General features: G+C 50.5%; 2 protein-coding genes across 9 annotated transcripts in view; one reads left to right on the plus strand and one right to left on the minus strand.

Moving 5' to 3' along the window:
* GNRH1 (gonadotropin releasing hormone 1) lies at positions 1 to 11,408 on the plus strand. 3 transcript variants are annotated; one of them, XM_048287389.1, is made up of 4 exons: positions 1 to 716; positions 2,480 to 2,621; positions 3,207 to 3,302; positions 11,253 to 11,408. In XM_048287389.1, the coding sequence occupies exons 1-4, from the start codon at positions 676 to 678 to the stop codon at positions 11,406 to 11,408; spliced, it is 435 nt and encodes a 144-aa protein (XP_048143346.1). In that variant the 5' UTR covers positions 1 to 675. The 3 variants fall into 3 exon arrangements, with proteins under 3 accessions (XP_048143346.1, XP_048143348.1, XP_048143347.1); XM_048287391.1 differs by lacking the exon at positions 11,253 to 11,408 and adding an exon at positions 4,764 to 4,939 and having other exon boundaries at positions 624 to 716; XM_048287390.1 differs by lacking the exon at positions 1 to 716 and adding an exon at positions 1,725 to 1,951.
* DOCK5 (dedicator of cytokinesis 5) overlaps positions 5,235 to 26,979 on the minus strand; it is a 73,502-nt gene continuing 51,757 nt past the window's right edge. The window contains exons 39-52 of one of the 6 annotated variants that reach the window (XM_048287380.1): positions 26,711 to 26,800; positions 25,841 to 25,945; positions 24,380 to 24,521; positions 21,922 to 22,003; positions 21,663 to 21,747; positions 21,183 to 21,269; positions 20,581 to 20,757; positions 18,219 to 18,302; positions 17,208 to 17,345; positions 16,181 to 16,347; positions 15,304 to 15,481; positions 12,271 to 12,406; positions 11,375 to 11,472; positions 5,235 to 9,451 (exon numbers count right to left, since the gene is read on the minus strand). In XM_048287380.1, the coding sequence (XP_048143337.1) occupies positions 9,350 to 9,451; positions 11,375 to 11,472; positions 12,271 to 12,406; positions 15,304 to 15,481; positions 16,181 to 16,347; positions 17,208 to 17,345; positions 18,219 to 18,302; positions 20,581 to 20,757; positions 21,183 to 21,269; positions 21,663 to 21,747; positions 21,922 to 22,003; positions 24,380 to 24,521; positions 25,841 to 25,945; positions 26,711 to 26,800 (1,671 nt within the window). In that variant the 3' untranslated portion in view covers positions 5,235 to 9,349. The other 5 variants (XM_048287382.1, XM_048287381.1, XM_048287383.1 and 2 more) reach the window with 5 other exon arrangements.

Genomic DNA, 26,979 nt, shown 5'->3' on the forward strand with positions numbered 1-26,979 from the left:
CGGTTTTAAGCGTAAAATAGTGGCTGGAAAAACAAATGTGCTGTGGGGGTTCCTGCAGTGTTCTGAGCCATTAACTGGGAGTATTTGCATGGAATTTTTTTTGGTTTGTCATTTCTCTCCAAGACTTCTCAGCTTTTTTGTCTCTACCCTTCATATTAATAAAATAGCTGGAGGCAGAATAATCAGAGAATCATGGAATGTCCTGAGCTGGAAGGGACCCAAAGATCAGAAAAGTCCAGATCCTGTGGCTGCACCAGAAACCTGTGGAGAAAAAGTTCAGAGCTGTTCAGGGCAGATCATTAGAGCCGGGTTAAGTGGTGGTTAATGAGGTGCAATTATTGGGCAAAGTTCTTTAAAAAATGTCCAAATCTTTCACCTTTGAATAATGCTCATCTTTGCAAGGCTCGCCAGGGAAGGAAGGAGCCCCAAACACAGGGATCCCTGTGTGAATCCTGGTGCCCACGCCAGAGGAACAGGAGCACTGCTCCCCTGAACCCAGCTGTTTTCACAGCTTGATCAGAGCTCGGTGCTGGCCGCCCTCGCCGTGAGTGGGAGGAGCGTTGGGGCAGGAGGAATGACTCTGCTAAGAGTCACCAAATCCTCCCAGAATTACTGACTTACTGAATTACTTTAATCTGTTAAAGCTCCAAGAGGTCGGGGGAGCCGGAGCAGAGGATGTTTGGAGAACAGGGCAGAGAAGACAGAGGAGCTGCCAGGTTGGTAAAAAAACCCCAAAACACCATTTCTGCAGTCAAAATTACTGAATTGACCTGCTGCATGCAAATAAATCTTTATAAATCTGCAGTGCACAAACTCTCAAGACTTAAAAACAGGGAATCATGGAACGGTTTGGGTTAGAAGAGGCCTTAAAGATCATTTCCATCAATTCCATCCCCAGCACCTTCCACTGTCCCAGGGTGCTCCAAGCCCCGTCCAGCCTGGCCTTGGGCACCTCCAGGGATCCAGGGGCAGCCACAGCTTCTCTGGGAATTCCATCCCACCCCCTCCCACCCTCACAGGGGAGGAATTATTCCTACTATAAACCCAATATTACATATTCTTTCCCAACCTAACCCTCCTCTCTGTCAGTTTAACCCATTCCCCCTTGTCCTGTCACTCCAGGCCCTTCTAAAAAGGATTTGGGAATCCCATTCACCCCAGAGACTCCATCGTGCCAGCAAAGTACATTCACAATCACAGACTTGTCCAGTTTGATCCCACCTGGCATTTTACAGAGCAAAGAACACCAAAGCACCTTGATTTAAATGAGGAGGGGGAGGGTTTCAAACTGCTCTGGGCACTTGTGCAACCACAGGCTCCTGTTTGAGCACCAAAGGGGTTTTTCCTTCACGCCTCATAGAAATAAAGATGTTGCCTCGATCGTGGATTCTCCATCCCTGGAAGTGTCCAAGGCCAGGTTGGAGCAGCCTGGGATAGGGAAAGGTGTCCCTGCCCATGGCAGGGGTGGGAATAGATGAGTTTGAGGTCCTTTCCCACCCAAACCATTCCAGGATTCTTAAAAACTGAGCTCAATTCCTCACCCATTTCACACCCTCAACAAATTCAAACACCCAAGAACTTTTTCTGAAGGAACCAGAAGTCACTGACAGAAAAGCTCCTGCATTTCCCAGCAGGATCAGCTGGATCCCAGTGTGGGATTTACAACCTCTTAAAAGCAAGGCTGTTACTTTTATAGCTCTTAGAGAAAACAGCTGAATTTAATTGCTGCACCGGGGTGTTCCAATTATGGGCTTTACTGGTGCTGCGTGACAGTCTCTGTAACAGGAGCGCCCAAAGTGCAGCCCGGGAGAGGGAACTGGATGGAATCTCCTGCTGGGAAAGGGGAGGCACTGGGGCTCTTGGTTATAAAGAGTGAGGTGAGAGCACATTTACAGGACATTTTCCAGAGGAGCAGAGCTGGAGTTACTGCACAACCTCTCTGAGGCAGCAGGTAACGTGCTGGAACAACATCCCACACTGCCTTTTTACTGAGCCAGGGCTTACAGATGCTCCTATTAAAAAACCCCTTGGATTAGAAGAGGCTGCAAAGGGCAGATTTTAAGGAGCAGGGACATCAGAGCAGAAACCAGCTGAACACATCTGCCAAACACCACCAGGGAATGCAACCTTTGAGGTCCTCACATGCCTGGAACTCAAAAATCCTAATTCAGATCTTCATCCAGATTTCTTGGAGGTCCAACCTCCTTCTAGTGAGCTATTCCACACTTTGACAGGCTGCAAACCCAGCTGGGGCTCCCGCCCAGGAGGTGCAGATCAGAACTGGAGCAGGCTCAGGGTGGGATTTTGGGGTGTCTGTGCAGGGCCAGGAGCTGGAATTCCACAATCCTTGTGGGTCCCTTCCAGCTCAGCAGATTCCACGGTTCCGGGATCCGAAAATGCCGCGTTTCCTTCCCTCTCCACGGTACCGACAGAGCTGTGATGCCTTTATGACCAGCAAGGGGCTGTTTTCTCTCTCCAGGATGGAGAAGTCCAGGAGGATCGTGGCCAGTGCCCTGCTGGGTGTGCTGTGTGTGGGGCTGTGCCTGGCTCAGCACTGGTCCTACGGCCTCCAGCCAGGGGGGAAGAGGAGCGCCGGGGACCTGCTGGGACCATTCCAAGAGGTGGGTGCTGGGCTGGGAGACAACCCTGGCCTGGAAAAGATGCAGCCAAAAAGTGACAGAGGCTTCCCTCTACACCTGTCTGCGTGTCTGTCCACCAGCCACCCCCAGATCTGGGGATAAACAATTGTTTTAAGTAGGATTTGGAAAATAAGGGGCGAGGTGCCATTTGTCAGCCTGGCACAAAGAACAGCAGCCAGAGGGTTTGGGCAGCCAGCTCCAAGGGAGAGATGCAGCTCTGAGGTCCAGGTTAAGCCTGATTCCACCCTCCCCCGAAATTCCAATATTCTGATGGGTTATTTTATGACAATTCCTCCACCTCCCTTAAAATTTTGGCAATTCACACGTGGTGGATGCTCAGCAATTAAATGACAAAGCACATGTGGAAGGTTCTGTCCACCAGCGGTTTTCCCCTCTTTCCTAATCAGTACTCCATGTCTAGTTCCTCCTCATTCCAGCATCCCGGGGTTTGTGAGGAAAAGGTGAATTTCAGTTGTGTAGGGGAAAAGTGGGGTGGAGTCACTTTTGGCAGACAAATCTCCTTTCCTGACGGGTCTATCAGTTCCTTGTGTCACTTTTCCAACACAGATTGCAAATGAGATGGCAGAATTAGGGGAGGTACAGCAGAGGGAGTGCCCAGGCTCGTACCAGAACTCCAGGATCAGGGACCTGAAGGAAGCCATGGTGAGTAATGTGGATTTTCTGTCATCACTATTGGAAAATTTAAAGAAAATACATTTGGGGGGGGGGGGGGGGGGGAGGAGAACAGTGGTGGAGGAGGAGGAAGAGGGATTGAAGCTCAGTTCACATGAGGAAATACTGGCTCTGCCCTTATCAAGGAATCCCAGGATGGTTTGGGTTGGAAGGGACCTAAAATCCACCTCATCCCATGGGCAGGGACACTCCCACTGGACAACATTACCTGCACCGGTCCCTCCCTGTCACCTGCACCATTCCCAATCCCTCCCTGGGACACTGCCAGGACAGGGATCCATCATTCCAAAGCTCCTGGTGTAGCCCTGGTGTTTCCTCTCTGAATTAACCCAAACCAAGCCCTGAGCAGGGGCAGCTGCCGAGCCGGGGCTGTCCCTGCCCGCTGCAGGACAGGGCCAGATGGAAGCTGCTGCTCCCAGGGCCCCCGGGCTGGGAAATGCATCTCCATGAGCTGCTGCAGCACAGTGACAGCAGAGACCTCACAGCTGAGTGAACTGACACGGAATGAGCCTGCTCGGGCTAAAATGGGCTTTTTCATTAACCCAGCAGCACCTTGATGGGGCCAGATGGCCCCACTTCCTGGGAAGTGTCCCTGTGCCATCCCAAAAGCTCAATCTCGACTTCAAGTTGAAGCCAAAGCCCAAAGCTCTTGAGTGCCTGAAAGGCTCTCCAGCCTCTCACCGAGGAGCCAGGCCTGGAAAAGGCTCATGCTCATGAACTCAGCACCAGTAAGGCAGAGCCTGAATTCCACTGGATTTTCATGCAGAAACTACCTAAATAAATAGGATTTTAGCTCATCTTTCATCCTGCTTGTACTGAACGTGGAGTCGTGGCCCACAACTTGCAGCAGCACTGCCTGCACAGTGAAAGGCAGCAGCAGTAATTTACTGTATTTAAGTATTTTTTGTACTGCAAGAGATGATGTTAGGCAGGAAAACCCACCAGAGTAATCACCAGGATATTTGAAATGAGTTCCTTCTGGCTCACAGAGGGAAACTTGGCCTGACTTTGCAGAGCTGAAAGGACCAAACCCCACCAGATCCTGAGGTTTGCCCAGAAACTTCTGATTTCTTGCTGCTTAATGACACTAAAAACCACGTTTTCCACACCCAGCTTTTTCCCACCTAGCACATTCCTGGAGTTGCTACAGGAATATTAAGCAGGGAAGAAAGGGGGAGTGGCTGGAAATGTTCCATCCCATGGAAAAACTCCAATTATCATCATTTCCTGGGGAAGGTGGGAGGGAGGACAAAAACCCCCCTCACTGAGGCACTTCAGGGAATAAAACCCAGATTTCACCCAGATACTCACCCAGTTCATCTCCATCCAGAACACCCCAGGGCTTCAGCTCTGTGGTGTTTTAGCACCTGAAAATTCCATCCTCAAAGCCATTTCTGCTCTTTGAAACCAGCATTTGGTGTGTGGTTACAGGAGAGGCTGGTGGAGGCAGAAGGCAGAAGAAAGAAGGTTTAACCCAAAGAAGGTTTAACCCCAGAGCCAAATGGAGCAACAGACCCAGAGTGAGGTTTCGAAACTTGTGTAAAATCAATTCCTCCTCAAATGGCCTTTGCTTGGATCAATGTGTGAATAAATACCCTGAAACTGCATTAAAATAGTGGAAAATTGTTGTGTAGATGATGGGATTTCTGTAAAAGCAGCCACATCCCAAGCTGGGGTGGGAAGCAGCAGAGCAGGGCCTGCTTTGGGGCCTGCAGGGACAATCTGGATGCTACAACTTTTGTTCCACATGAACAGACAAAGCCAGGGCCTCATCCCACTCCCCTCTGGGTACAACAGCAAGAAAAACTTTGATAAAAGATAAGAATAAACTTACTTTTGGGATTATCTTCCCCCGTCCGTCAGTGGCCATGGAAGAAAGACTTTTACTGCTCTTTTTTCTGGTTCAGTCATAAAAACTACATTTATTTTAAAAATGTAATTTACAAACTTTACAATGGTCAATACATTTTAAAAACCCACGAAAATGTGTACACCTCGCTTTACAGACTTAGTGATGCACGTGGCATCTGCCCAGAGAGCTGCAGAGCCCTTCCCAAAGCTCCTGCTCTCTCCAGAGCCACTTTAAAGCTGTATTTTTTACTGATTCGGTTGCAGAGGAGTAAAAAAAAGAGGGGGAAAATAAAATAAAATAAAAAATGTATTTGCAGTCTGCAAAGGTGGGTTTGCAATGAAACCACCAACCCACGATCCCAGAACACACAGAAAGTCCTTCCACAGCACCCAACTCCTCCTGAATTCACAAGGAACACGGCCCAGGGCTTACAGTGATGAAACCTGTGGGGTAGCACAGTGAGAAGCAATGAATGAAATGATTGGGGTGGACTCTGGAGCTGCTGAGGCGCTTCCACCCCTGCCTGAAAACACCAACCAGCAGCACAGGGACCTGAAAAACAGGTTAAGGTGTGAACCACCTTTGAGTACCCCCTTTAGTGCCCACACTGCCCTAAAGGTGCTTTAATTAATGTTTGGAGAGCAGAATCAGGTGAACCCCGTGCTTTTGAACAGCCATAAAATCACATTATTTGTTATTTTTCCTCCCTGCTGTAGTCCTTGGGAAAGCTCACCCTGATCCACCAGAGAATTTGGTCTGCAACAGTAAAAACAGGATAAAGTTTTTAATTAAAAATAAAAATAATCAAAAGAAGGTAGCAGAGATAAGTCAGGAATGTTTTCACTATATAAAAAAATTAGTTAAATTACAGATTTAAGCTTATTATTTCCATTTACAAGGATAAAAATAAATAAGGAGAGGAAAATCTGAGGTGTTGTCACTGCAGGTCCAACTGAGTGTGACTCTGGAGCAAACACTGGGCTGGCAGGGGGAGTTTCTGGGATGCAGGTTCCCAAAAACCCTCTGCACATCCATCCTGGAGCTCTCTGCAGATCACAGAGCTGCTCTCCCTGGAATCTGTGTCCTTTCCTAATCCAATAATCCACTGAAAGGCAAAGCTGCCTGCTCCCCTCTGCCTCTGATGTGGATTAGAGCCTGTCGCAGTTTTAAAGGAATTTATCACAGCATGACAAATTTTAATTAAAAGCTCCAGAAAACAAGTGTTGAGCACATTTCTCCAAAGGAGAAAAAATGAAATCCTCAAAGACTCGAAATTTCACAGCAGCTTTGAACAGCCTGGCTCTGAAACGGGATTAGGTTTTGTCTCCTCTGCAGAGTGGATGTTTTAACTCTGAGATTTTAATCAAAACCATGAATTGGGTAGAAATTGCTGCAATTTGTGGTGTGCAGAGATCATCATTACGGACTGTCCCATTCCCATTTTTAACCCTCCAGTCTGAAACAATTAGAGACATTTCCAAAAGCACCTAATTAACCTGAAGAGATGATTCTTGTTTGAAAAAGGAAACAGAGGACACTTTAAATTGTCTCTGAAAATTAAATCTCACAACTTAAGTCAGGCAGGTACCCGAGCAAAAGCAAACACTGAAAAAATCAGGGGTGTGGTGGGATTTGTCCGATGAGTGGGCACTTAATTCCACTGATTTAGCATCAGTCAAACGCCCTGTTCTTACTCCCACACTCAAATGTGTCAAATCTGACACTTGGATGATTTTTTTCCCCTAAAACTGGCCCAAAACCCAGAGTCATCTGGGCACAGAACAGAACTTCCATCTTGCACACTCTGAGCCAGCGATGCCAACTTTTGTCAGCCAGAACAGACCCTGCCCACGCTCAGGTGAGAGTGCTGGACACCAGTCTGGGGACACAGGAAGGGGTGGGACAAGTTTGCAAGCTTTAGGACATAAGTAATGCTGAGAAAGGGGAAAAAAATGAACCAAATTTAGATTCCTTTGGGGCAAATCTGCCAGTGAAAATGCCCAAAATATCTTGGGAATGAAACCTTGTTCTGAACTCTTCTGTGTCAGCTGTTCCCCAGCTCCCAGTTCAGAGGGTTGCCCATCCCAGTGCCCAAACTGGGCAGCACAGGGAGGGAGAGGCAAAGCCTGAGCTGGTGAGCAGCACACGCAGGGGATGGTTTAAGGGTGAGAGGAGCAGTTTCCAGGCAGAGCAGAGCTGCAGCTGCTCTCACCCCTGGCACCGGCACCGTCCAAGGAAGGGAAGGAAGCGAGGGATAATTAACCCCTGACATGCCAAGTGATTCTGCTCAAAATCCTGGTCTGGGAACTGCAAAAAATGCAGCCAGAGCCAAATCTCCCCGAGTTAAAGAGCAAAAAGGTGGATGAAGATCAGCTGAAAAATTCTTCCCAAGGCCAGGCCTCCTCCTGTGAGGGCTTTTTGCATGGAGTGGTTCCGTTCTCCAGGAAAAAACCTGGATGCACAAGGTCCCTCCACGTGTTAAGGTTGTTGAAGCAGAACAAAAAGGCTGGAAAAGAGAACTCCAAAGTCACTTGGAACCAGAACACCTGAACCTGGCAGCTCAGTCTGTTTGCCCTCCACCAGGGAAACCATTCCCTGGGATGCCCCTCCTCTGTTCTGCTGATTTACGCAGGGGAGTGAAACCCAACCCCGCCTCTGAAAAGCGCCCAGCACTGAGGCAAGAGGCGGATGGAAGGCACTGAATTAGCAATAGGTGCTGCTAAGACGCCCTTCAGACAACTCAGACCACATCCTGCTGCTCTGCCTGAAGCGGAATTCTCACCCAGACAAAAGCTGCTGTTCACCAGCAGCTCCGGGGATCTGGGCTCGGGCCTGAGCCGGAGGGCAGCGGCCAGGAAATGCAAAGACAAAAACCCCAGCGGTTTTCAAATCAAGCGGGTGTTTGTGTCCAGGAACACAACGAGGAGCTGACACATCCTACAACGCCCCAGAGAGGGGGGAGCCTGGCCAGGGTGTCCAGGAAGATTCCCAAGATTTCCCCTGAGAAGCAGCAGCCTGGAGACAGCTGGAAGTGTGTGCAGCCATCGGGCTGGGATGGATGGGATGTGACTGCAGTGCCACCTCCAAAGCGGCTCCAACCTGGAGGTGATGGGAATCTGGGATGACTCTGGGATGAGGGCAATCTGTCTCCAGAGCTGGGCAGGAAGCACAGCAGCTCCTGGAGTCACACTGGTGTCAAAAGAATAGGGAAGGACAAAAGAAAATGACAACTTCAGTCTGAACAAAACCCTCCTGGGGGTGCTTTTTGTTGGGCTGGGTTTGGCTTTCCCTGAAAAAGCCTTTGCTGAGGAAACTTCTCATTAGATTTAGCAAACTTTGGGTTTTCAGTAAGGTCAGAGACCCATTTCAGTCAGGGGAGCACAATAAAGGCCTGCAACCCCCCAGCCCAACAATAACTGTATTTCCTGCTCTGAGCAACACCCTCTGCAGGGTTTCAGTGGCTCTTCCCAACTTCTACAAGATAATCAGAAGCAAAATGACAGAATTAACAAAATTATTTCCTGGAAGAGAAAGCAAAATCTTCATCAGTATTGATGATAAATAAACAGGCCACAGGCTGTTTATGGAACTGGTACCAGTAAAGCCCTGGTACCAGTGCAGGCGGTACCAGTAAAGCCCTGGTACCAGTGCAGGCAGCACCAGTCCAGCCCTGGTACCAGTGCAGGGGGTACCAGTCCAGCCCTGGTACCCGTGCAGCCTCTGTCATCTCCAACATTCACAGCAGAGATTTTCTCCACCCCACTAAAAAGCACAAAATGAGATCTTGCACCAAACCAGGCACGAGCTGAGCAGAGAGCCTGACCCAGGCAGGAAACCCCAGTGCCCTGGGGGGGTACCACCAGTGAGAGCGCCCCGGGATTCCCAGTTACACTGGGAAGGAGCTGCTGGGATTGCAGCAGGGAAGCGACTCGGGACAGACAAGAGCAGGACAGAGAAGAATTCCAGCAGGGAGACGTCTGGATTAGTGTGTCAGTACTGCACAGGCAGAGGGGAGGGAATCCAGCCCCAGCAAAGTTCCTTTGTGGCATTTCCCAAGACACAGCTCCATGGGAAGCGCTGGGATGGCAGGGGAGATCACCAGGCTGCAGGGTCCGTGGAAATAAAGCAGCCACTGCACGCTGGGCATTGCTGGGACCCCAAATCCTCACTGCAGCCCCTGCTCCGAGGACACCACGCTGGATTTCCTGGTTTTTGGGGGTGGAGGGGGAGGTTTGGCCTCACGTCTGCTGGGCAGCGGCGGAGCAACCTGAGGAGATGGAAACACACAGAAAAATAAACCATTGCTGGCAAGCAGAAGGCGTTCTGCTTCACCAAATGAGAAATCCAAAAGGTCCTGATGGTTCTTTGAGGAGCAAATCTTCAAATCCAGCCTCAGCTCCATGTGATGGGGCAAACAAGGACAGATCCCCAGGAGATAACAGAAGCTGAAATGTTTTAGTTGCTAAAATATGCTTAGGATAGACTTTAATTGCTTCTGCCTGCAGCCCAACTTTAGCATTTATTCCTCTTTTTGGTGATCAGTAAAATGGCAACAAGCCCATTTCCTCCCAGGTTTCAAAATTCAGTTTTTTTTTCTCTTGCTGGCTGGATGATGCACAAAGAGGCTGTAAAATGCTTCAGAATCAGACTGGTAAAACTCAACACGCTACGATGGGAGCAAGGGCAGTTCCAGTTCAACCAGGCACGTCCTGCCTGCCTGCAGAGGGGCTTGGAGGGTGCTTCTTGTTCTTGCAGAAAACTGCACTAATGGGGTTTTTCAAGTTGTCTCTGCCTGTTTTAAGGGGCATCCTGCAAATAAATGAGATGGGAAAGGCCAGGAGAGCCAGGAGCTTGTGTGGTTCACCACTCCCCCAGCCAAAACTCAACATTTCAGGACCCCCTTCTCAGCCAAAACTCAACATTTCAGGACTGTTTTAACCAAAGGAAGACAGACCCAACTTTACAAGTGCAAGTAACAAAACCCTTCAGAAAATCCTTCCCAATCTCCCTTCACAGCCCTGTGAACCCTTTCCCTCTGGCTGCCAGCCAAGGGGATGCTGCAGGCCAGGACATGGCAGTAATTAGTTTCCTTACAGGACTCTGGGGAAGGAGGTTCTTTCATTAATCCTCTTGATCCAGTGACTCCCACAGCACCCCTGGAGCTGGGATCTCTCTGCTGGGCACAGCACCACAGCAGCCACACCGTCAATCCCAGCCAAATGAAGGGCAAAGGAGAAAAACTTCCTCCTTATCCCATAATTCAAGGCTTTACTCCAGCATCACATCACAGAATTAAGGGATGAGCTGTTTCCTCATCTCTCTGTGCTGCTAACGTGGTTAAGTGTGATCACTCTTCAAATTCCTTTTGGACAAATCCCAGTTTATCTCACTCAGGTACTCCCCAAATCCTCTCTGGAGGCTGGGCTGGAGAGGACACCCGCCCCTTTCAGTTGCAGAAGGGGATTCCTAACAGGTTTTGGGGAGGCACCATCCCTCCCAGCCACAGAAGGATCCTTTCTTTGCTTCCCACTGCTAAGGAATTAGTCTGGCATCACCAACCCCTTCATGTCAGGGGCAGGTGAAACAATTCTGGCACAGTATTTGCGTGTCAGGGATTCCAGACAGCCTGGAGACACCGAAGTGTACGAGAAACATCAGTGATGCAGCACTGAAAAAGGGAAAACTCGAAATTCCTACAAGGAAATCACTTCATGGAATTGAGACGAAGGCTAGGATTTAAATACAGCCTTTTCAAAGTCACCAATGGCTGAAAAATCAGATTCTTCTGAGCTGGGGCTTAGAAGGAGATGCTGATCACCTCTGAAAATGGTGAATTTCCCCCCCCCACTTCTTGTTCAGCCCAAATTATTGCTTTACTTTAGGCTGATCGTGTTTTTGAAACTTTTGCTGCTGGTTTATTTTCCACCTCTCTTCCCACCCCACACACCGTTTTCCTGACCAAGGACAACACAACTCCCACTTGGAAAAAACAACAATCCAGGCACTGCGCTCCACTGCCTTCTCCTGAGGCAAAAAACCCCCCTTTTTTCCTTCTTTTGTGGTTTCAGGGAGAGAAGCAGCAAAAGGATGAGAAAAGTTTCAAGCAGCAGCACCCCAAGAACAGCTTGGAAAACTCCAGTGGTGCCTGGGAAGCTGCTGCCCAAGAACCCATCAGCTCCCAGCTCCTCACCTCCGCTGAGCTCCTGGGGGTGCTGCTCTCGTAGGGTTTGCTTTTGGGTGGAGGGGGGGGCGGTGTGGCCAGTCCGTCAGCCTGCAAGGAGGGGAAGCCTGGAAGCAACAACAACAAGGAGGGAATAAGGAAAAGTGAGGAAAAAAGAAGAAAAAAAATAAGATGAAATGGGGCAAAGGGGGAAAAAGGGGGGGGGGGGGAAAAAAGGGGGGATAAGGGAGGAGGAATAAGGGGTGGGGGGAAAAAAAGGGGTGGGGGGGAAAAAAGGGGGTGGGGGGGGAAAAGGGGGAGGGGGAAAAAAGGGGGAGGGGGAAAAAAGGGGGTGGGGGGAAAAAAGGGGGTGGGGGAAAAAAGGGGGTGGGGGAAAAAAGGGGGTGGGGGAAAAAAGGGGTGGGGGAAAAAAGGGGTGGGGGAAAAAAGGGGTGGGGGAAAAAAGGGGTGGGGGAAAAAAGGGGTGGGGGGAAAAAAGGGGTGGGGGGAAAAAAGGGGTGGGGGGAAAAAAAGGGGTGGGGGGGAAAAAAAGGGGGAAGGGGAAAAAAAGGGGGAAGGGGAAAAAAAGGGGGAAGGGGAAAAAGGGGGAAGGGAAAAAAGGGGGAAGGGGAAAAAAAGGGGGAAGGGGAAAAAAAGGGGGAAGGGGAAAAAAAGGGGGAAGGGAAAAAAGGGGGAAGGGAAAAAAGGGGGAAGGGAAAAAAGGGGGAAGGGAAAAAAGGGGGAAGGGAAAAAAGGGGGAAGGGAAAGAGAGTTCTGTTATCTGACAAAAATGTCTGCAGACACCAGCAGCCCCGGGTCACTCTGGGATCTAACTCAGAGCAGCTCCTCCCTCCCTCCATCCCTCCCCAGCGTGGTTCCCTCAGCAAACAGAGTCATTCCCACCCTATTCCAGCAGCAGGACTTACTCTGGGTCCGGGGGGTTTTGGGGGTGATGGGCGGAGGGCTGCGGGTGGGTTGCTGCAGCGAGGAGCCCTGCAGCAAGGTCAGCCTGTTGTCTCCCAGCTGCAGACTCTTGGGCCTCTGTGCCTTCCCTGCCGGGCCCTGGAGGGAGCAGAGATGGCCAAACCCTTCAGTGGTCACCCACAGTGAAGCCGAGCTGGCCCAGCACCGCAGGAACCGGGAGCGAGGAAGGGGAACAGGAGCGAAAGCCCTGCCCTGGCTCGGCCGTGTCAAAAGGCACCCCCGGACACAGCCCAGCTTCCCCTGGCACTCCCTGGGCACCACTGAACTGCTTTTAATGGCCTCAGGGTGTTAATTAGGAAGGGAAGGTGTCAGGCTGAAAAGCTGCTGCAGTTCTGTGAATAAATTCTGGAGGGGAGTGAGGGTGAAGTCATTCTGAGAACTAAAAAAAAATGAAATCCTGGGTGCAGGTCAGGGCTGCTGGTATCCTCCAGCTCCCGAGGGCTGTGGAATGAGGCTGGTTTAGGCTTTACACAGTAAATCCTTTGCACGTGGGAATTTGCATCCAGCTCCTTCCAGTGTCACATGCCCTGTGCTCTTCTCTCGAGGCCACCTCAGGGTGGCCCCAAAAGTCCAGTGCAGGAATATCGGGGTCCTTTTCAGTATTAGTTTATTGCTTTCCAGAGCAGGCTGTCACTTAAACACACAATTAAACTCTTTTTTTTCAGAGGTCAATTCTCCATCCCTGAGCAGCTCAGGATTTCTCCCTGCACAGAGGGGACCACACACTGGTTGGATATAAAACACTAAAAGCTCAGACAGAAAGTCTTTGCTTCCCTCTGGCTTTCCAGCTCCCACACAGCTCAGTCCAGAGCTCCAGAAAATTCCTCTGTCCAGCTCCTGTGCTCACTGTGGAGCCATGGAGGAGAGCACCCATAAAAGCAGCTTTTCCTGGGCTTTGCAGTGTCCTGGAGCAGGACTGGAACCCCGGACTGCTCCTTCCCTTCCCAGATACTGGGGATTTCATCCAACAGCGATTCCAGAGGCAGAGGGCCAGGCCTCCTGCAGCACCAGCATCCACAACCCCGGGTTTCCTGGGCTGGAAATCCTGTCAGGACCAATGACAGCACCCTGTAGCCACAGATCCCCTTCTTAGAAATGCCCTGCAGCCTCCAAGAGCTGGCAGCATCCCTCAGACCTGATGAGAATTCCTGAAAACGGATCAGCATAACCCATCTGTGCCAGATCCAGCTGAGAACTTGGGAGAGGAAAGGGAAATACAGGAATTCACGTTTTCTCGTTATTGAGAAAAATGAGCCTGTGCTAAATCAGATTAGCAGCCAAGGTAAGTGAGATTAGGGGCACTGAAATATCCAGGTGCCCAATTCTCTCAACCTGAGGGTGTAACAGAGCTTTACACCCATCAGGACAGTATCCCGGGGTGTGACACAGTTTTACACCCCTCAGGACAGTATCCCGGGGTGTGACACAGTTCTGACACCCATCAGGACACTATCCTGGGGTGAGACACAGTTCTGACACCCCTCAGGACAGTATCCTGGGGTGAGACACAGTTTTACACCCCTCAGGACAGTATCCCGGGGGTGTGACACAGTTTTACACCCATCAGGACAGTATCCCGGGGTGTGACACAGTTTTACACCCATCAGGACAGTATCCCGGGGTGTGACACAGTTTTACACCCATCAGGACAGTATCCCGGGGTGTGACACAGTTCTGACACCCATCAGGACAGTATCCCGGGGTGAGACACAGTTTTACACCCATCAGGACAGTATCCCGGGGTGTGACACAGTTTTACACCCATCAGGACAGTATCCCGGGGTGTGACACAGTTTTACACCCATCAGGACAGTATCCCGGGGTGAGACACAGTTTTACACCCCTCAGGACAGTATCCCGGGGTGAGACACAGTTTTACACCCCTCAGGACAGTATCCCGGGGTGAGACACAGTTCTGACACCCATCAGGACAGTATCCCGGGGTGTGACACAGTTCTGACACCCATCAGGACAGTATCCCGGGGTGTGACACAGTTTTACACCCATCAGGACAGTATCCCGGGGTGAGACACAGTTTTACACCCCTCAGGACACTATCCCGGGGGTGAGACACAGTTTTACACCCCTCAGGACACTATCCCGGGGTGTGACACAGTTCTGACACCCATCAGGACAGTATCCCGGGGTGTGACACAGTTCTGACACCCATCAGGACAGTATCCCGGGGTGTGACACAGTTTTACACCCCTCAGGACACTATCCCGGGGTGTGACACAGTTCTGACACCCATCAGGACAGTATCCCGGGGTGAGACACAGTTTTACACCCATCAGGACAGTACCCCAAGGTCATGCAGCTCTGCCTGTGGGCTGAAACTCATCCCTGTGCTTTGGGTGACCACTCTGAACCCCACTGTGAGCCTTAGAGCCCAAGAGCCTCCAGCCTATTCCTCATCCCAACCTCCTCTGGGGGTGCAGATTCTGGTTTATTCCTCAAGGAACGGCCACCCTGCCCTCACAGGGCTCTGGAGCACAGCACGGCCTGGCAGATCCACGTTCCCAGAGCTGGTGACTGAACCACCAGAGCATCTTTACCCAACTCCCTGATCCACCCAAGTGCTCTGCACCTCACAGGACACTTGGTTTGTGCTGCCTGACAGCAGCTGCTCATCTGGCTGGGCAGCTGGATCCCTGCCTGGCTGAGCAGGGCTCCTGGCTCCAACAAAAACCAGGCTTTGCCATGGCACTGAGAGCACCACAGGGCTCTGCTCCCTTCAGCACCTCCCTGAGCCACCAGGGCCTCCTGCTCCCAGCCTAGCTGCACTTGGGCCTGTGACACGGATTTTCCAAATTAAACAAAGAGAATTACTCAGATGACCGAGGCTTCTTGGTATTCGAACCCCTCCCACAGTTTAATGAAGCTCCCCTGAGCAGCATGGCTGAGAGCAGTGGAAACACTCCCCGCTCCTGCTGAGGGTTTTATTATTGCTGTCATTGTTATGGTGACTTTTTTACCATTTTGGATGTCAGTTCTGTCTCTGGCTCCTTCTCCACAATAACCTGAGACTTGCTAATGCTCCACTCCTTCCTCTTGAGTTTGCTAATCCTGTTGTCACCCTCGTCTTTCATGGGCAGCTCCTCAGCTCTGGAAGATGTGGATATTCTCCGCTCCAAAAGAGGCTCCAGGGTGGATCTGTGGCCCGAAAGAGTGAGAAAAACATGAAACACAAGTCCATCAGACCTGGAAAGGGCTGTTTGTTAAAAAGCTGTGATCTCTCAGTTTATGTAAGGGATTATTTATTGTGAAAAAGTGAGGTAGGACCATGAATTTTCCAGTGGGATTTGTGCTGTTACCTCTGGAATTCCAAGTATTGCATGTTTTTTGTCCAAGGTAAAGTGTGATCTGCTTGCAGAGGGAGCCAGAGCTGCAATTCATGCTCAGCCATGAGGCCCACTGACCTTGAACACATCACCCAAATTCTGGTTATCCCAGCTGTAAATTCAGGGTACAGACAAGCGGCAGCAGGGAATGTCCCCAGGCATGGCAGCTCCTTCCCATGCCGTGGATGCAGCTGCAGACAGGGTGCAGCAAGTGCTGTGTGCCTTATTCACCTCTTGGCTGACCAAAATGAACCTTGTGGTGCCTCACAGCCCCGTTTTCCTGGGAAATGGAGGCAGTGGGCACCTGGGATGCACTGGGGATTACTGGGGCAGCCATGGGGGGGTTCAGTTCCCACTGTTTGTGCTCCAAAGTCCTGTCTGTAAAACGGACTAACACCACCCACCTCCATTAACATTTTTAACAGTATTTCCATGGAATCAATCTTGATTTTCAGAGTAACTGATGCTAAGGCCCATCCCCCCCCGCTGTCAATCACTGTCAATCACTGACCCATCCGAGCCCGGCCTGGAGGAAGCGCTGTCGGACGAGGTGGATGAGGTGGAGGCCACGGACGAGGCCACGGAGGTGACCGAGAGCCTCCTGAGGGTGGAGGACATGATGTAGGGCAGCACCACCGAGCCCGACCTGCTCGGCTTCCTCTCGGTCAGCGCCGGGGGCTGCAGGAAAACACCGTGAGAAACCTCCACCATCAGCAGATCCGCAGCTGACAGCAAGGCTGGGGCAGGGCGGCTCTGCAGGGGGACCTGGGCAGGCTGGATCCAGGGGATAGCAGCTTTAACAGGAGCCAGGGTCCTGCACTTTGGTCACAACCCCCAGGCTGGGGACAGAGGGGCTGGACACCAAGGGACCTGGAGGGACTGATGGACAGCAGCTGGACACGAGCCCAGGTGTGCCCACGTGGCCAGGGCAGGGATTGTCCCCTGTACTGGGCACTGGGGAAGTCACACCTCGAGTGCTGTGTCCAGTTCTGGGCCCCTTTAGGAGGGACATGGAGGGGCTGAGGTGAGTCCAGGGAAGGGAACAGAGCTGGGGAGGGGCTGGAGAGCTCCTGAGGGAGGTGGAAAAGGGGCTCAGCCTGGAGCAAAGGAGGCTCGGGGGGACCTTGTGGCTCTGCACAAGTCCCTGACAGGAGGGGGCAGCCGGGGGGGTCGGGCTCTGCTGGCAGGGAACAGGGACAGGAGGAGAGGGAACGGCCTCAGGCTGGGCCAGGGGAGGCTCAGGGTGGACAGCAGCAGGAATTTCCTCATGGAAAGGGTGGCCAGGCCTTGGAATTGCCCAGGGAGGTTTGGAGTGCCCATCCCTGGAGGTGACCAAGCAAGGGCTGGACACGGCACTCAGAGCTCTGGGCTGGGGACAAGGAGGTTTTAGGTCACAGCTTGGACTCAGTGGTCTCAAAGGTCTTTCCCAACCTTGCTGATTCTGGGATTCTGTGAAACCACCTCACACCCACCCAAGGGTGGAAAAGGGGGAGTTGGCTTCCTTTGGGGCAAAACATGGAAAAACCAGGTTCCCTCACCAAAGTGATGACCCCGTACTGCTTCTCCACCTTCCTCCTGAGCTCCCTGAAGCAGGCTGTGAGCCTCTCGTGCAGGGGCTTCAGCTGCTCCGTCAGCTTCTCGCCGTGGATCCGGATCCCCTCTGCCAGGAGAGGCATCTGAGGGACGGAGGGAGGAGCAGAATGAGCTGCAGGAGCACAGACCAGCCCTGCTGCTCCCCAGAGTGCGAGTTAAACAGCTCAGATAGAATGAAAGGGTTTCAATCAACGTGTTTTGGGTTTGCAGAGAGGAAAATAAACAGTGACACAGGAAGGGAGCTCAGCTGCTGACTTGGAGCTGGGGATAGTGAGGGAACTTCAGTGCTGGAGCTCCAGGTCTGGAACAAACATCAACATTTTCCCCATTTACAGCACAGTTCCAGGGCCAGGCTGGACGGGGCTTGGAGCACCCTGGGATGGGGAAGGTGCCCCTGCCCACGGCAGGGCTGGCACTGGATGGGCTGTAAGGCCCCTTCCCACCCAAACCATTCCACAACTCCATGATTCCATCTCCTCCACTGCTTTGGAAAATGCATGTTAAATCCTGGAATAGATCCCTTCTCAGCCCCCAGAGCTGTGTGCCTGTGAGGAGGCTTTAACCAGGCTCTGCTGGCTGTGGGAACGAGCACAAACTGCTCTGCAGGGATGGAATTTGCATCCCAAGAAAACAGCGCAGTTTTTCAGCGCCATTTGGGTCCAAACAGACCAATCCTAATGGTCAGGGCTGACAAACCAGTAGCTCTGATAGTTTCAAGAAGAGGTAACAGATATTTTAATATTCATGAGGGAAAAGCCATCCCGTGTTGGCAAATATTTCAGAGCACTTGGAGTATCTCAGGCCACAATTTTAGCACACAGAAGTTTTCTTAAAATAAAAACGAACTGTCCATAAATCCAGATTGTTCTTGTGACACTGATCTGCGTTAACACCCCAGCAATGCTGAGGAAACATCTGCCCTCCCCAGTGCTTCCAGCTTTCCCCCAATTCCATACCTGAATAGCGATTTGTTGCTTGAGCAGCTCGATTTTGTCTTGATCTTCAGGATGTTCCTGGAGATATTTCTCTGTGAAGAAGGCCTGGAAGCAAAGAGAGGAGGTGACACAGGTGACACAGACACTGCTCCCTCAGGCAGCTCTGAGGGGGAGATCCTTCAAAAGCGATTTGCTGCCATTATTCCTCGTATTAAAGCCAAATTTTGCTGGCACCAAGCTGAGGAACAAAGAACCAGAGTTATTTGTTGGGAAAAGGGAACAAACTCCACTTTTTTATGTTAAAAAAATTACAATTTTTTCCAGTGAAGCACATGGAGAAACAGTTACTGCATCAGAAAGGTTTTGCTCAGTCCCGATCCCCTTCTCACAAACCAGTACTGACCTGAGTAACTGAGGTTCCATCACTTCTACTTCTCACTTAAACGTGAGTGGCAGACCCAAAACCTCAAGTTCTGACTTCAAAAAGCCCCTTTGTCTTGCAGCAGTCAGTGCCCCACCACCCACCCAAACCGCCCCAGGGAGAGCAGGGCAGCTCCTGCTACAATTCCCCTGATTTCAGCCCTTAAATCCCCCATTTCCACCTGGGGCTGGTTACAAAGGTTCAGCAGAAATAGAGACCACGCTGGGATTTGGGCTCCCAGCTTCCTCCAACAAAGCACCTTCAGTCTCCACTTCTCCTGGGTTTACCTCAAATCAGCAGGATCTGGTCTTGGTTTGAAGTTGAACAAACACAAATCCACTTTTCTGGACTGAAAACTGTGCCAATTCCCATGCTGTATCCCATTGAAATGGATCCCAATTCCTGGTCAGAATAATTTAACTTCTCTTTTTTTTCCTAGATAAACCCCCTAATAAGTTTTTCATTGCGTCTCTGAACTATTTCAGCCTCTGAATTTATTTTTTTTTACTTCTGTAAAACTGGAGTACAAGGTTTATAGGGCTGGGGGTTTGATCCTGAAGGGATGGAGGTGAGCCTGGGAAAGGGCTGCTGGGTTGGTCCCAGAGGATTTTCCTTGAAAGTGCTTAATTATTGCAAGAGGAAAGATGTTAAAAACCCCAACTTTGGCTTTTGGCTACGATGAAACAATTAAAACTCAGATTTTAGCTGCCCACAAAAGCCAAATGTTCTGCTCTGATCTGCAGCTGAAATAGGAAAATATGAACCAGCAATGAGTACTTCCAGATGTGGCTGCAGAGACTCTGTGTTTTCTAGTTCTAACTGCTTTCCCACTTTCGTAATTCTAAACTTGATGTCAACCTTAATTCATAAAATGGGAGGATTCAGGGCCAAATTCAGCCCTGGCAAAGCTTCCAAACTCCTCTGGAATCAGCAGAGTTAGAGCCCAGATCAATCAGCCCCTCTCCCAATTAACTTGTGCACCTCATTTCATGGATGGGGACACAGCTGAGGAGAATTAAATGTGTTTTACCACATCCCACCCCGTCTGGGGAAACCAGCAGCGCCTTTTGTGCTGGGAACCTCATCATGAGGTGGAGGGAATCAACAGCTTCAGTCAAACAGCACAGAAAAGAACAACCCACACTGCTCAAGTGAAGTCAGCTGAGTAAACCTGCACAGGAAATGCTGCTTTCTCCCTGAATTCTCTGCTCTGTCCAAGATTCCAAAGACAGAGATGTTGTTGTCTTTGCCTTATCATTCCCTATCAATACATGGGAGAAATGTCCGGTTTTGGCTTTTCTTTGTTCCCTGGGCTGCCCAAGCACCTCTGTGCCCCACAGGGCAGGAGCAGGTTCTTATCCCACTGGAAAGGGGCCCAGAAGAGCTGGATCCTTCCTCCCCCTGGCCCTGCAGAGCACAGAACCTGAGCACTTCCACCTTGCAGCCAGGGCAAATCCCTGTTCTTTGCTCTTTTCTCCTCCTCTCTGAGCTCTGCACACACAGACCCCGAAAGTGCCGTGTCTGGAACCTCCCAGGGCCCAGCCTGGGCCTTCCACACTGCAGAGCTCAGGAAACCGAGCTCCAGATCAGAGTCCTGGAATGCTTTGGGCTGGAAGGGACTTTAAGGACCAGGGTGCTCCAAGACCTCTCCAGCCTGGCCTTGGGCACTTCCAGGGATCCAGGGGCAGCCACAGCTCCTCTGGGAATTCCATCCCAGCCCCTCCCCGCCCTGACAGGGAACAATTCCTTCCCAATAACCCATCCAGCCCTGCCCTCTGGCAGTGGGAAGCCATTCCCTGGGTCCTGTCCCTCCATCCCTTGTCCCCAGTCCCTCTCCAGCTCTCCCGGAGCCCCTTTAGCCCATGCAAGGGGCTCTGAGCTCTCCCTGGAATTTCCCTTCTCCAGGTGAGCACCCCCAGCTCTCCCAGCCCTGCAGAGGGGCTCCCTGGATGTGACAGACACCTTCTCATAGTTGGTGTAGCCCCCCATGACCGCGGGGTCCACGATGCCGTTGAGCAGCATGGACAGGGGGTGCACGGGCAGGCTCCGGTCCCAGATGTGCTGCTGGACAATGTTGGTGATCTTTTCGTTGGTGAGCTCCATGGTCTCTATGGCATTCTCCAGGGGGCTGATCTCCTCCTGAGGGAGAGGAGAAACAGAATGAACCTTCATTAGTCACAGAATAAACCTTTCAAACCTTCGTTCAATTTTTAGGGAGAAATTCTCCCCTGTGAGGGTGGGGAGGGGCTGGGATGGAATTCCCAGAGGAGCTGGGGCTGCCCCTGGATCCCTGGAAGTGCCCAAGGCCAGGTTGGAGCAGCCTGGGACAGTGGGAGGTGTCCCTGCCCAGGGCAGGGGTGGCACTGGATGATTTTAAGGTCCCTCCCAACCCAAACCATCCCGGGATTCCACGGTTCTGTGATTTATTCCTCTCCACTGAGTAAGAAACGAAATAATTTGCTTTTATCCGTGCCACATCCAACAGCAGAAGGATTAACATTCCCAAGTGTTCCAAGGCTCTGTTCCATGAGGGATTGGAGATCCAGCCCCCGTGGAGAACTCACCGTTGTGACCTGTTTGACCTCGAACCACTTGAGGATGCCTGGAAATGAATAAGCTGTTGTGTAGGTTGTCCTTTCTATCCACATGTTCTGCTCAGAGAAGGAAAAAAAAGACACCTGAGATACAAGGAAAATATTGGTCTTGGAGTTCAATGCTCTCCTGTGTGGGATGAGGCTTCCAGAACAAGCTGGCAGGAATTCCACAGCCATTTCCACCTTCCCTGACTGGGATGGAGCCCCTTGCTGGGCTCTGGAGGAAGCTGGGCTCACACAGCACCACATTTATGGATTCTGATGGATTTAAATGTTAGAACTCCAGCTATGGAGCCCCTTGACATCATTCCCAGCTTCACATGGAGACTGCAAATGCCTTTTGTGTCTCCTACATTTTAATTCCCAACCTCCATGGCCACAGTGAGAGGGAAAAGGTGACAGTTTGGTCAAAATGCCACCACCAAAACAAACAAAAGGCAAAGGACTCACAGCAAACTCGTTGTCTGGATCTTTCTCTCCTTTCCTGACAGGCCTGGAGTGGGTGAATTGCTGCACCTCGTTGGCTCTGTAGTAGCTGGGGAGAAGCAGAGTAAAAAGTGATTTTCCTCAGCTCCCACCCTCACTCAAATGTTCAACAGTTTCCTCACAGGCTGTGGGGAGGATTTCACACAATTTACACAGGACACAAAGGCCCAAGTTAGTGGGGAAAACACAAAGAAAATGTTGAGGGAAAAGGAAAATAAATTACTTTAAGATCTGTTCAGGAACAGGTTTATCTTTGTAATTCAGTGGCAGGTTCATCACAGGCTTCACAATGAAGCACTGCACATCTGAGCAGCTCTGGTTAAGGATGAAAAACCAGGAACCCTTCTGGGAAAACAGGAGAGGGAGAGAAAAACCCTTCCTGTCAGACTTCTCCACAATTCCCTGTGCTCTCGTTAAGTATTTTTTCTTCAAACCTGACTAATTCATCACCAATCACAGGCATTATGTTGCATCTTGCAGTTTGTAGGCTCCTTGTGAATTAAAAACCCAAAAAGAAAAGGACTTTATAAATAATCATCACAGAATCCCAGAACGGTTTGGGTTGGAAAGGACCTCAAAATTCATGCAGTTCCACTGCCCACCATGGACAGGGACACTTCCACTATCCCAGGCTGGCCTTGGACACTCCCAAGTGCTGAAATTCCCTGGTGAAAATGCTTGGGAATCCTGGGCACCACTGATTTCTACTTTGGGAGACAGGAAAAAGGGAAACAAGGTTCTGCAGGAGGTTCTGTGGATGCATCTGGCTCTTCTCTCTTGCCCCACAGTTATTTACCAGAGGCTGCCCCTCCCTTCTCTCCCACTTTTTAGATTGATGAAGCCAACTGAATAAAGGAATTGCTTTAATCCAGGAATAGCTGCTTCAGCCTCAGCTTTTGCACCTGTGAATAATGACAGACATTACAAAATCCTGGTACTTTTATCCCCAAGCACCACAGCTGATCACGTTCCTCCCAAGCTCTGCTTTAAGGACTGTGTGAGGCTTTACAGAAGCAAATCCTGGCTGGCAAAGCAAAGCTTAACCAACCTGACCCCCGTGAGCGGATGATTTCTGTGAATCCCCTGCCCTCTGAAGTGGCAATGTTGTAGTGGGGGGTGAAGGCAGCCCCCATACGTCCTTGAACTCGCTGAGGGCAGCTCTGAAGAGCGTTTTGAGAGCCAAAGTCCCCCTGCCTGCAGCGAGGAGCCAGGTGGCCACCAGCCAGGCTGAGCCCAAACCCACAGAGCCACGTTAGATCAGGCTCTGAGCCCCAGCTGATGAATTCTTTGTCTCAGGAGAGCTCATTAGCTTGGGCTGGGTGCCCTGCTGGGCCCCTGCACAGCTCCCAGTGCTCAGCTGCTGGGGACTGGGCTGCTTTGGGGTGCAGGGAACCCCTGAGGCTCAGCACAGCTCACCTGGTACCCCCAGCACATTACCACCGAAAGAACAATGAGGTATTTTGTCATAAAAGAGCAAAAAACCCCAACTGAAGTAATAAAAAAGAGCATGAGACAAAGGAGGTTAAAAAGAGCCTGAAAGTAAAACCAACCCCAGAAGCAGCAAGGCCTGCCTAACACAACAGAGATCTGGGCACTCCTCATCTCCTCAGGAGGTGTTTGTGGGAGTCCAGGCAGGACCTGTCCCACATCCAAGCCCTGCAGCTGCTCCCCCTCATCCCGGGGCTGTGCCAGAGACCCGGAACCCAACACCCCCGAACCTTCGGGACGGTTCAGATCTGCATCCAAATTCTGCAGCTCGGGTTCATCCCGAGCCAGAAACATCAGAACAAACACAAACAGATGCAAAGGAAGCAGCTGAAACAAAGCAGCAACAGAAGAGGCGTTTCTGATACCAAGTTTGGTCTTGAATGGATTTTAATTTCCTATGTGGGTTCGGTGCTTGGCAGGAGGACTGCAAGGGAAGCATCTGCTATCACTGCTAGAGCTGGGCCTTTGTGCACAGGGTCTGAGCGGCCAAATGGACCTTCAGCTTCTCCAGCCTGGCCTGCTGAACACAGGCTGGGAGCCCAGGAACTTGGTTTGCCTGGTGTGCATCCCCCAGGAGCCACGCACTGAAGTCACCGGCAGCAATCTGGAGCACCTCCATTGGGTCACACTCACAGTTAAGAGGATCTCAAGCCTGGTGGGGAGCTTGGGACACAGCCTGCAGTCCCAGCAGCAAGGGGAAAAATAAGAATTAAAAAATAGTAAGGGCTGTGCACCCAATGACTTTCAGGGAAATAATGACTTTGCACTTTTTACCACAAGACTTTTAGGGGAAGAAGCACACAAACCCCAGCACTTCATAAATGCTGATGGCCTGCAAGGAAGAAAGGAGTGTCCTTCACTTTTTATCCCACTTTCACAGCCTGTATTCCACATCTTTCACCCAGAAACACCCAACTGGGTCCCACCATGGCCAGAGCAGTCGGTATTACCTGAGTGAGAACTCAGGAAATCCTCCCTGAAGTCTGTTCCTCACCCTGACAGCAACTTGTTTAACTCTGACAGCCTCAAACTGCCTTTAAATCCACCCTTGCAACTCTGGACAGCCCCATTTCCATGCCCAGTGCCTGGAGCAGTAATCCCCTCGCTTATCATTACTGCTGTTCACCAACTGTGTTACTGTGGGGAAGAGGCAGCTCTGGGATGTGCCAAAAGGCCCTAAACCCAAAAGATACACTGTTTGGGGGAAGCCTTGATCTCCTCTGCTGGAGGGGCAGTGCTGGTCATCTTCTCAGCACTGGGGAACTGGGTCAGCAGCTTCAGGTTAAAGTCCTCCCTCCGCTCGTACTCCTTGCCACGGTAGATGAAAATCTTATTCTGTGGGCAGGAGAAGAAAAAGGGAATTAAAACTCAACAAAAGCAGTGGGACAGAGCTTTCCAGACACCCCCAGAGCTGGTTTATGGGAAGGGCTGATCCCAGCTGGACAGACAGAAGGGGTGAGGGAAGGAATGTGGGCAGCAATGAGGGCGCAGCAACTCCTGGGAGCCAGGTCTGGCAAGGGAACCTCAGATTTGTCTAAAAAATGCATTTCTCCACAGAGAGTCATCAAAGAGAGTTGGAAAGGAGCTTTTAAAGGCCACCTGCAATGAGCAGGGACATGATGTCCCCACAAACACATGCCAGTGTCACCGAGCTGCTCACGCCTCCTTGCACTGCACAAACTCACGGGTTCGGCACAGGGACTCTCAGCCAGGGGTGGATTTTTGGTAAGAGAATAAATGTGCCAAGAAATTCTTAAATACAGGGACCTGCCTGCTCCCTGCCAGCCCCTGGTGTGAGTTCCCTGAGGGATCTCCCTGGGCACAGATGGGAATTTCACCTCAGTCCCGTTCCTGACCATCAGTGTCCAGCCCTGGCGCTTTTGCTCCATGCACCCAACTCCAGACCATGGCCAACTATTTCTCCACCTGGCAGTGGTTTCTGGAAGGGATGGATTCCAAAACATGACCTGCAGTTGAAAGCTTTCCATGCCATCCCCCCCTCACAGTTCTAACTTAACATTTCTCTCTTTTATTAAGCTTGGCTTCCCCTGAAGGCCAGAACTTCAAACAGCTCCAGTCTGAGAAGGTAAAACGGCCCTGAATTTTAAATAACAGGAATATTTTCAGCCTTGCCAACCCTGGAGCTGAGTCATTGCTGTCCTCCACACAGGTCCAGCAGTGCTCAGCAGCTGGCTCACAGAAGAAGCACCTTTGCACTTTAATTCTTCTGCGTGGGACAAACTCCCCCTGATCACTGAAATGATCCCTGGCCTGGAAATTTGGTTGGTTGAGGCTGGAAAGCAATGGGATAAATTCTTCAGAGGCTGAACATTTCCTAACAGCAACAGTCACATTTCAGAGGGAGCACAAATACAAAAGGTAAATTCTGTTTAAATCCATAGAAGAACTCATCAGTCATCCAAAAACCCTTCTTTAACACCCTGACTCCACTCAAGCTGGTAACACACAGAATTTCATCTCTGACTTGTCTCTTTGGAGACACTGAAATGCTCCAAAACACTCCTGGGATTTGGATCTGTCAGTGCCACTGAAAGGAGAAGGAGTTTGGCACCGAATTTTCTTGGAAGCTCTGCAAAAGTTGTGACTTTTAGGGTCTCCAGCACTGCAGAAATTGGGTGTGGAAGGATCCTTACCCGCAGGAAAGAGGGAAAACCCTGTCCATAGTATCCAACAGCAAAGTACTCGGGCTGAGGTCTCATGGCCTTCATGATATTCTCATAAAAAGTAGCTCTTTTTTTCTGGAAAAGAAAAACACACCAGACTTTCACTGTGGAATAGTCCAGGACACTGCCAGCTCACATTCCCAGGGACAGTTCCTGATCTCTGAGCTCTGCCCTCAGAACACATTCCACAATTGCTGTTTTGATGAAGTCTCTCATCCTTATCCATTTACTTGATTAAATATTTGCTTTGTCTGGGCCAGAACCAACTTCATTTCCTGGTCTGCAGACATGAGAACAATGCCACGGCTTTTAGGATTCCAGAAGGATACTTGAAATCCTTCACTGTGGGAAAACAAATGAAATATAAATATATTCTGAAAGTGAGCAGACACAAATGGTGACAAATGTCAGAGAACTGGCAGAAATAAAACTGGGCAGATGATTCTGCTATGAGAGAACATAAAGACCATCTGGTTCCATCCTTAACCACTAAAAAACAGAATTCAGAGCCAAGAGGATTCTATAGCCCTGTGTTCATGCCCAGCAGTTTTACCACAGAAATAACAAGGTGATGAGATTCATGGAGCCTGAAAATGCACCTTGGTTGTTACTTCACTTGGTTAAAATCAAGAATTCTAAACATCTGCACGTGGTTTTGTCATGCTAATCAGAAGGTCAAAAGAAACTATGAAAATATTTATTCTACTACTAAGCTTACAAAGCCATGGGGTTAAGTTGGTTTGTTTGTCTTTAACATACATTTATTTTAGGCTTATCCTGCTGAACAATATTAATTTAAGCAGTCAGCAGCCTGCTGGAAATGGAGAAAAAAAGCCTTACCAGGAGATTCCCAAGTCCCTCGTAGTCAAAGATCTTGTTTTCATACATGTCAGCCAGCTCCTTGCTCAGCTGAATGGCTTTTTCCCACATCTCCATGGAGGGTGAGGAGAGGCAGGAGGGGAAGAAGAGCACAAGCAACATAAAAGACTCAGTTAAAAGCCTTCATTAGCACAGCTAGGTAAACAAAAATGCAGCTGATTTTAACTCAGGCACTACTTTCATGCTCTGCCAGGTTTCTCTCAGACTCTGTGCTGTGCATTTTTTTTGCA

The sequence above is a fragment of the Corvus hawaiiensis genome, chromosome 27 (genome assembly GCF_020740725.1).
Source record: "Corvus hawaiiensis isolate bCorHaw1 chromosome 27, bCorHaw1.pri.cur, whole genome shotgun sequence".
Lineage (NCBI taxonomy): Eukaryota > Metazoa > Chordata > Aves > Passeriformes > Corvidae > Corvus > Corvus hawaiiensis.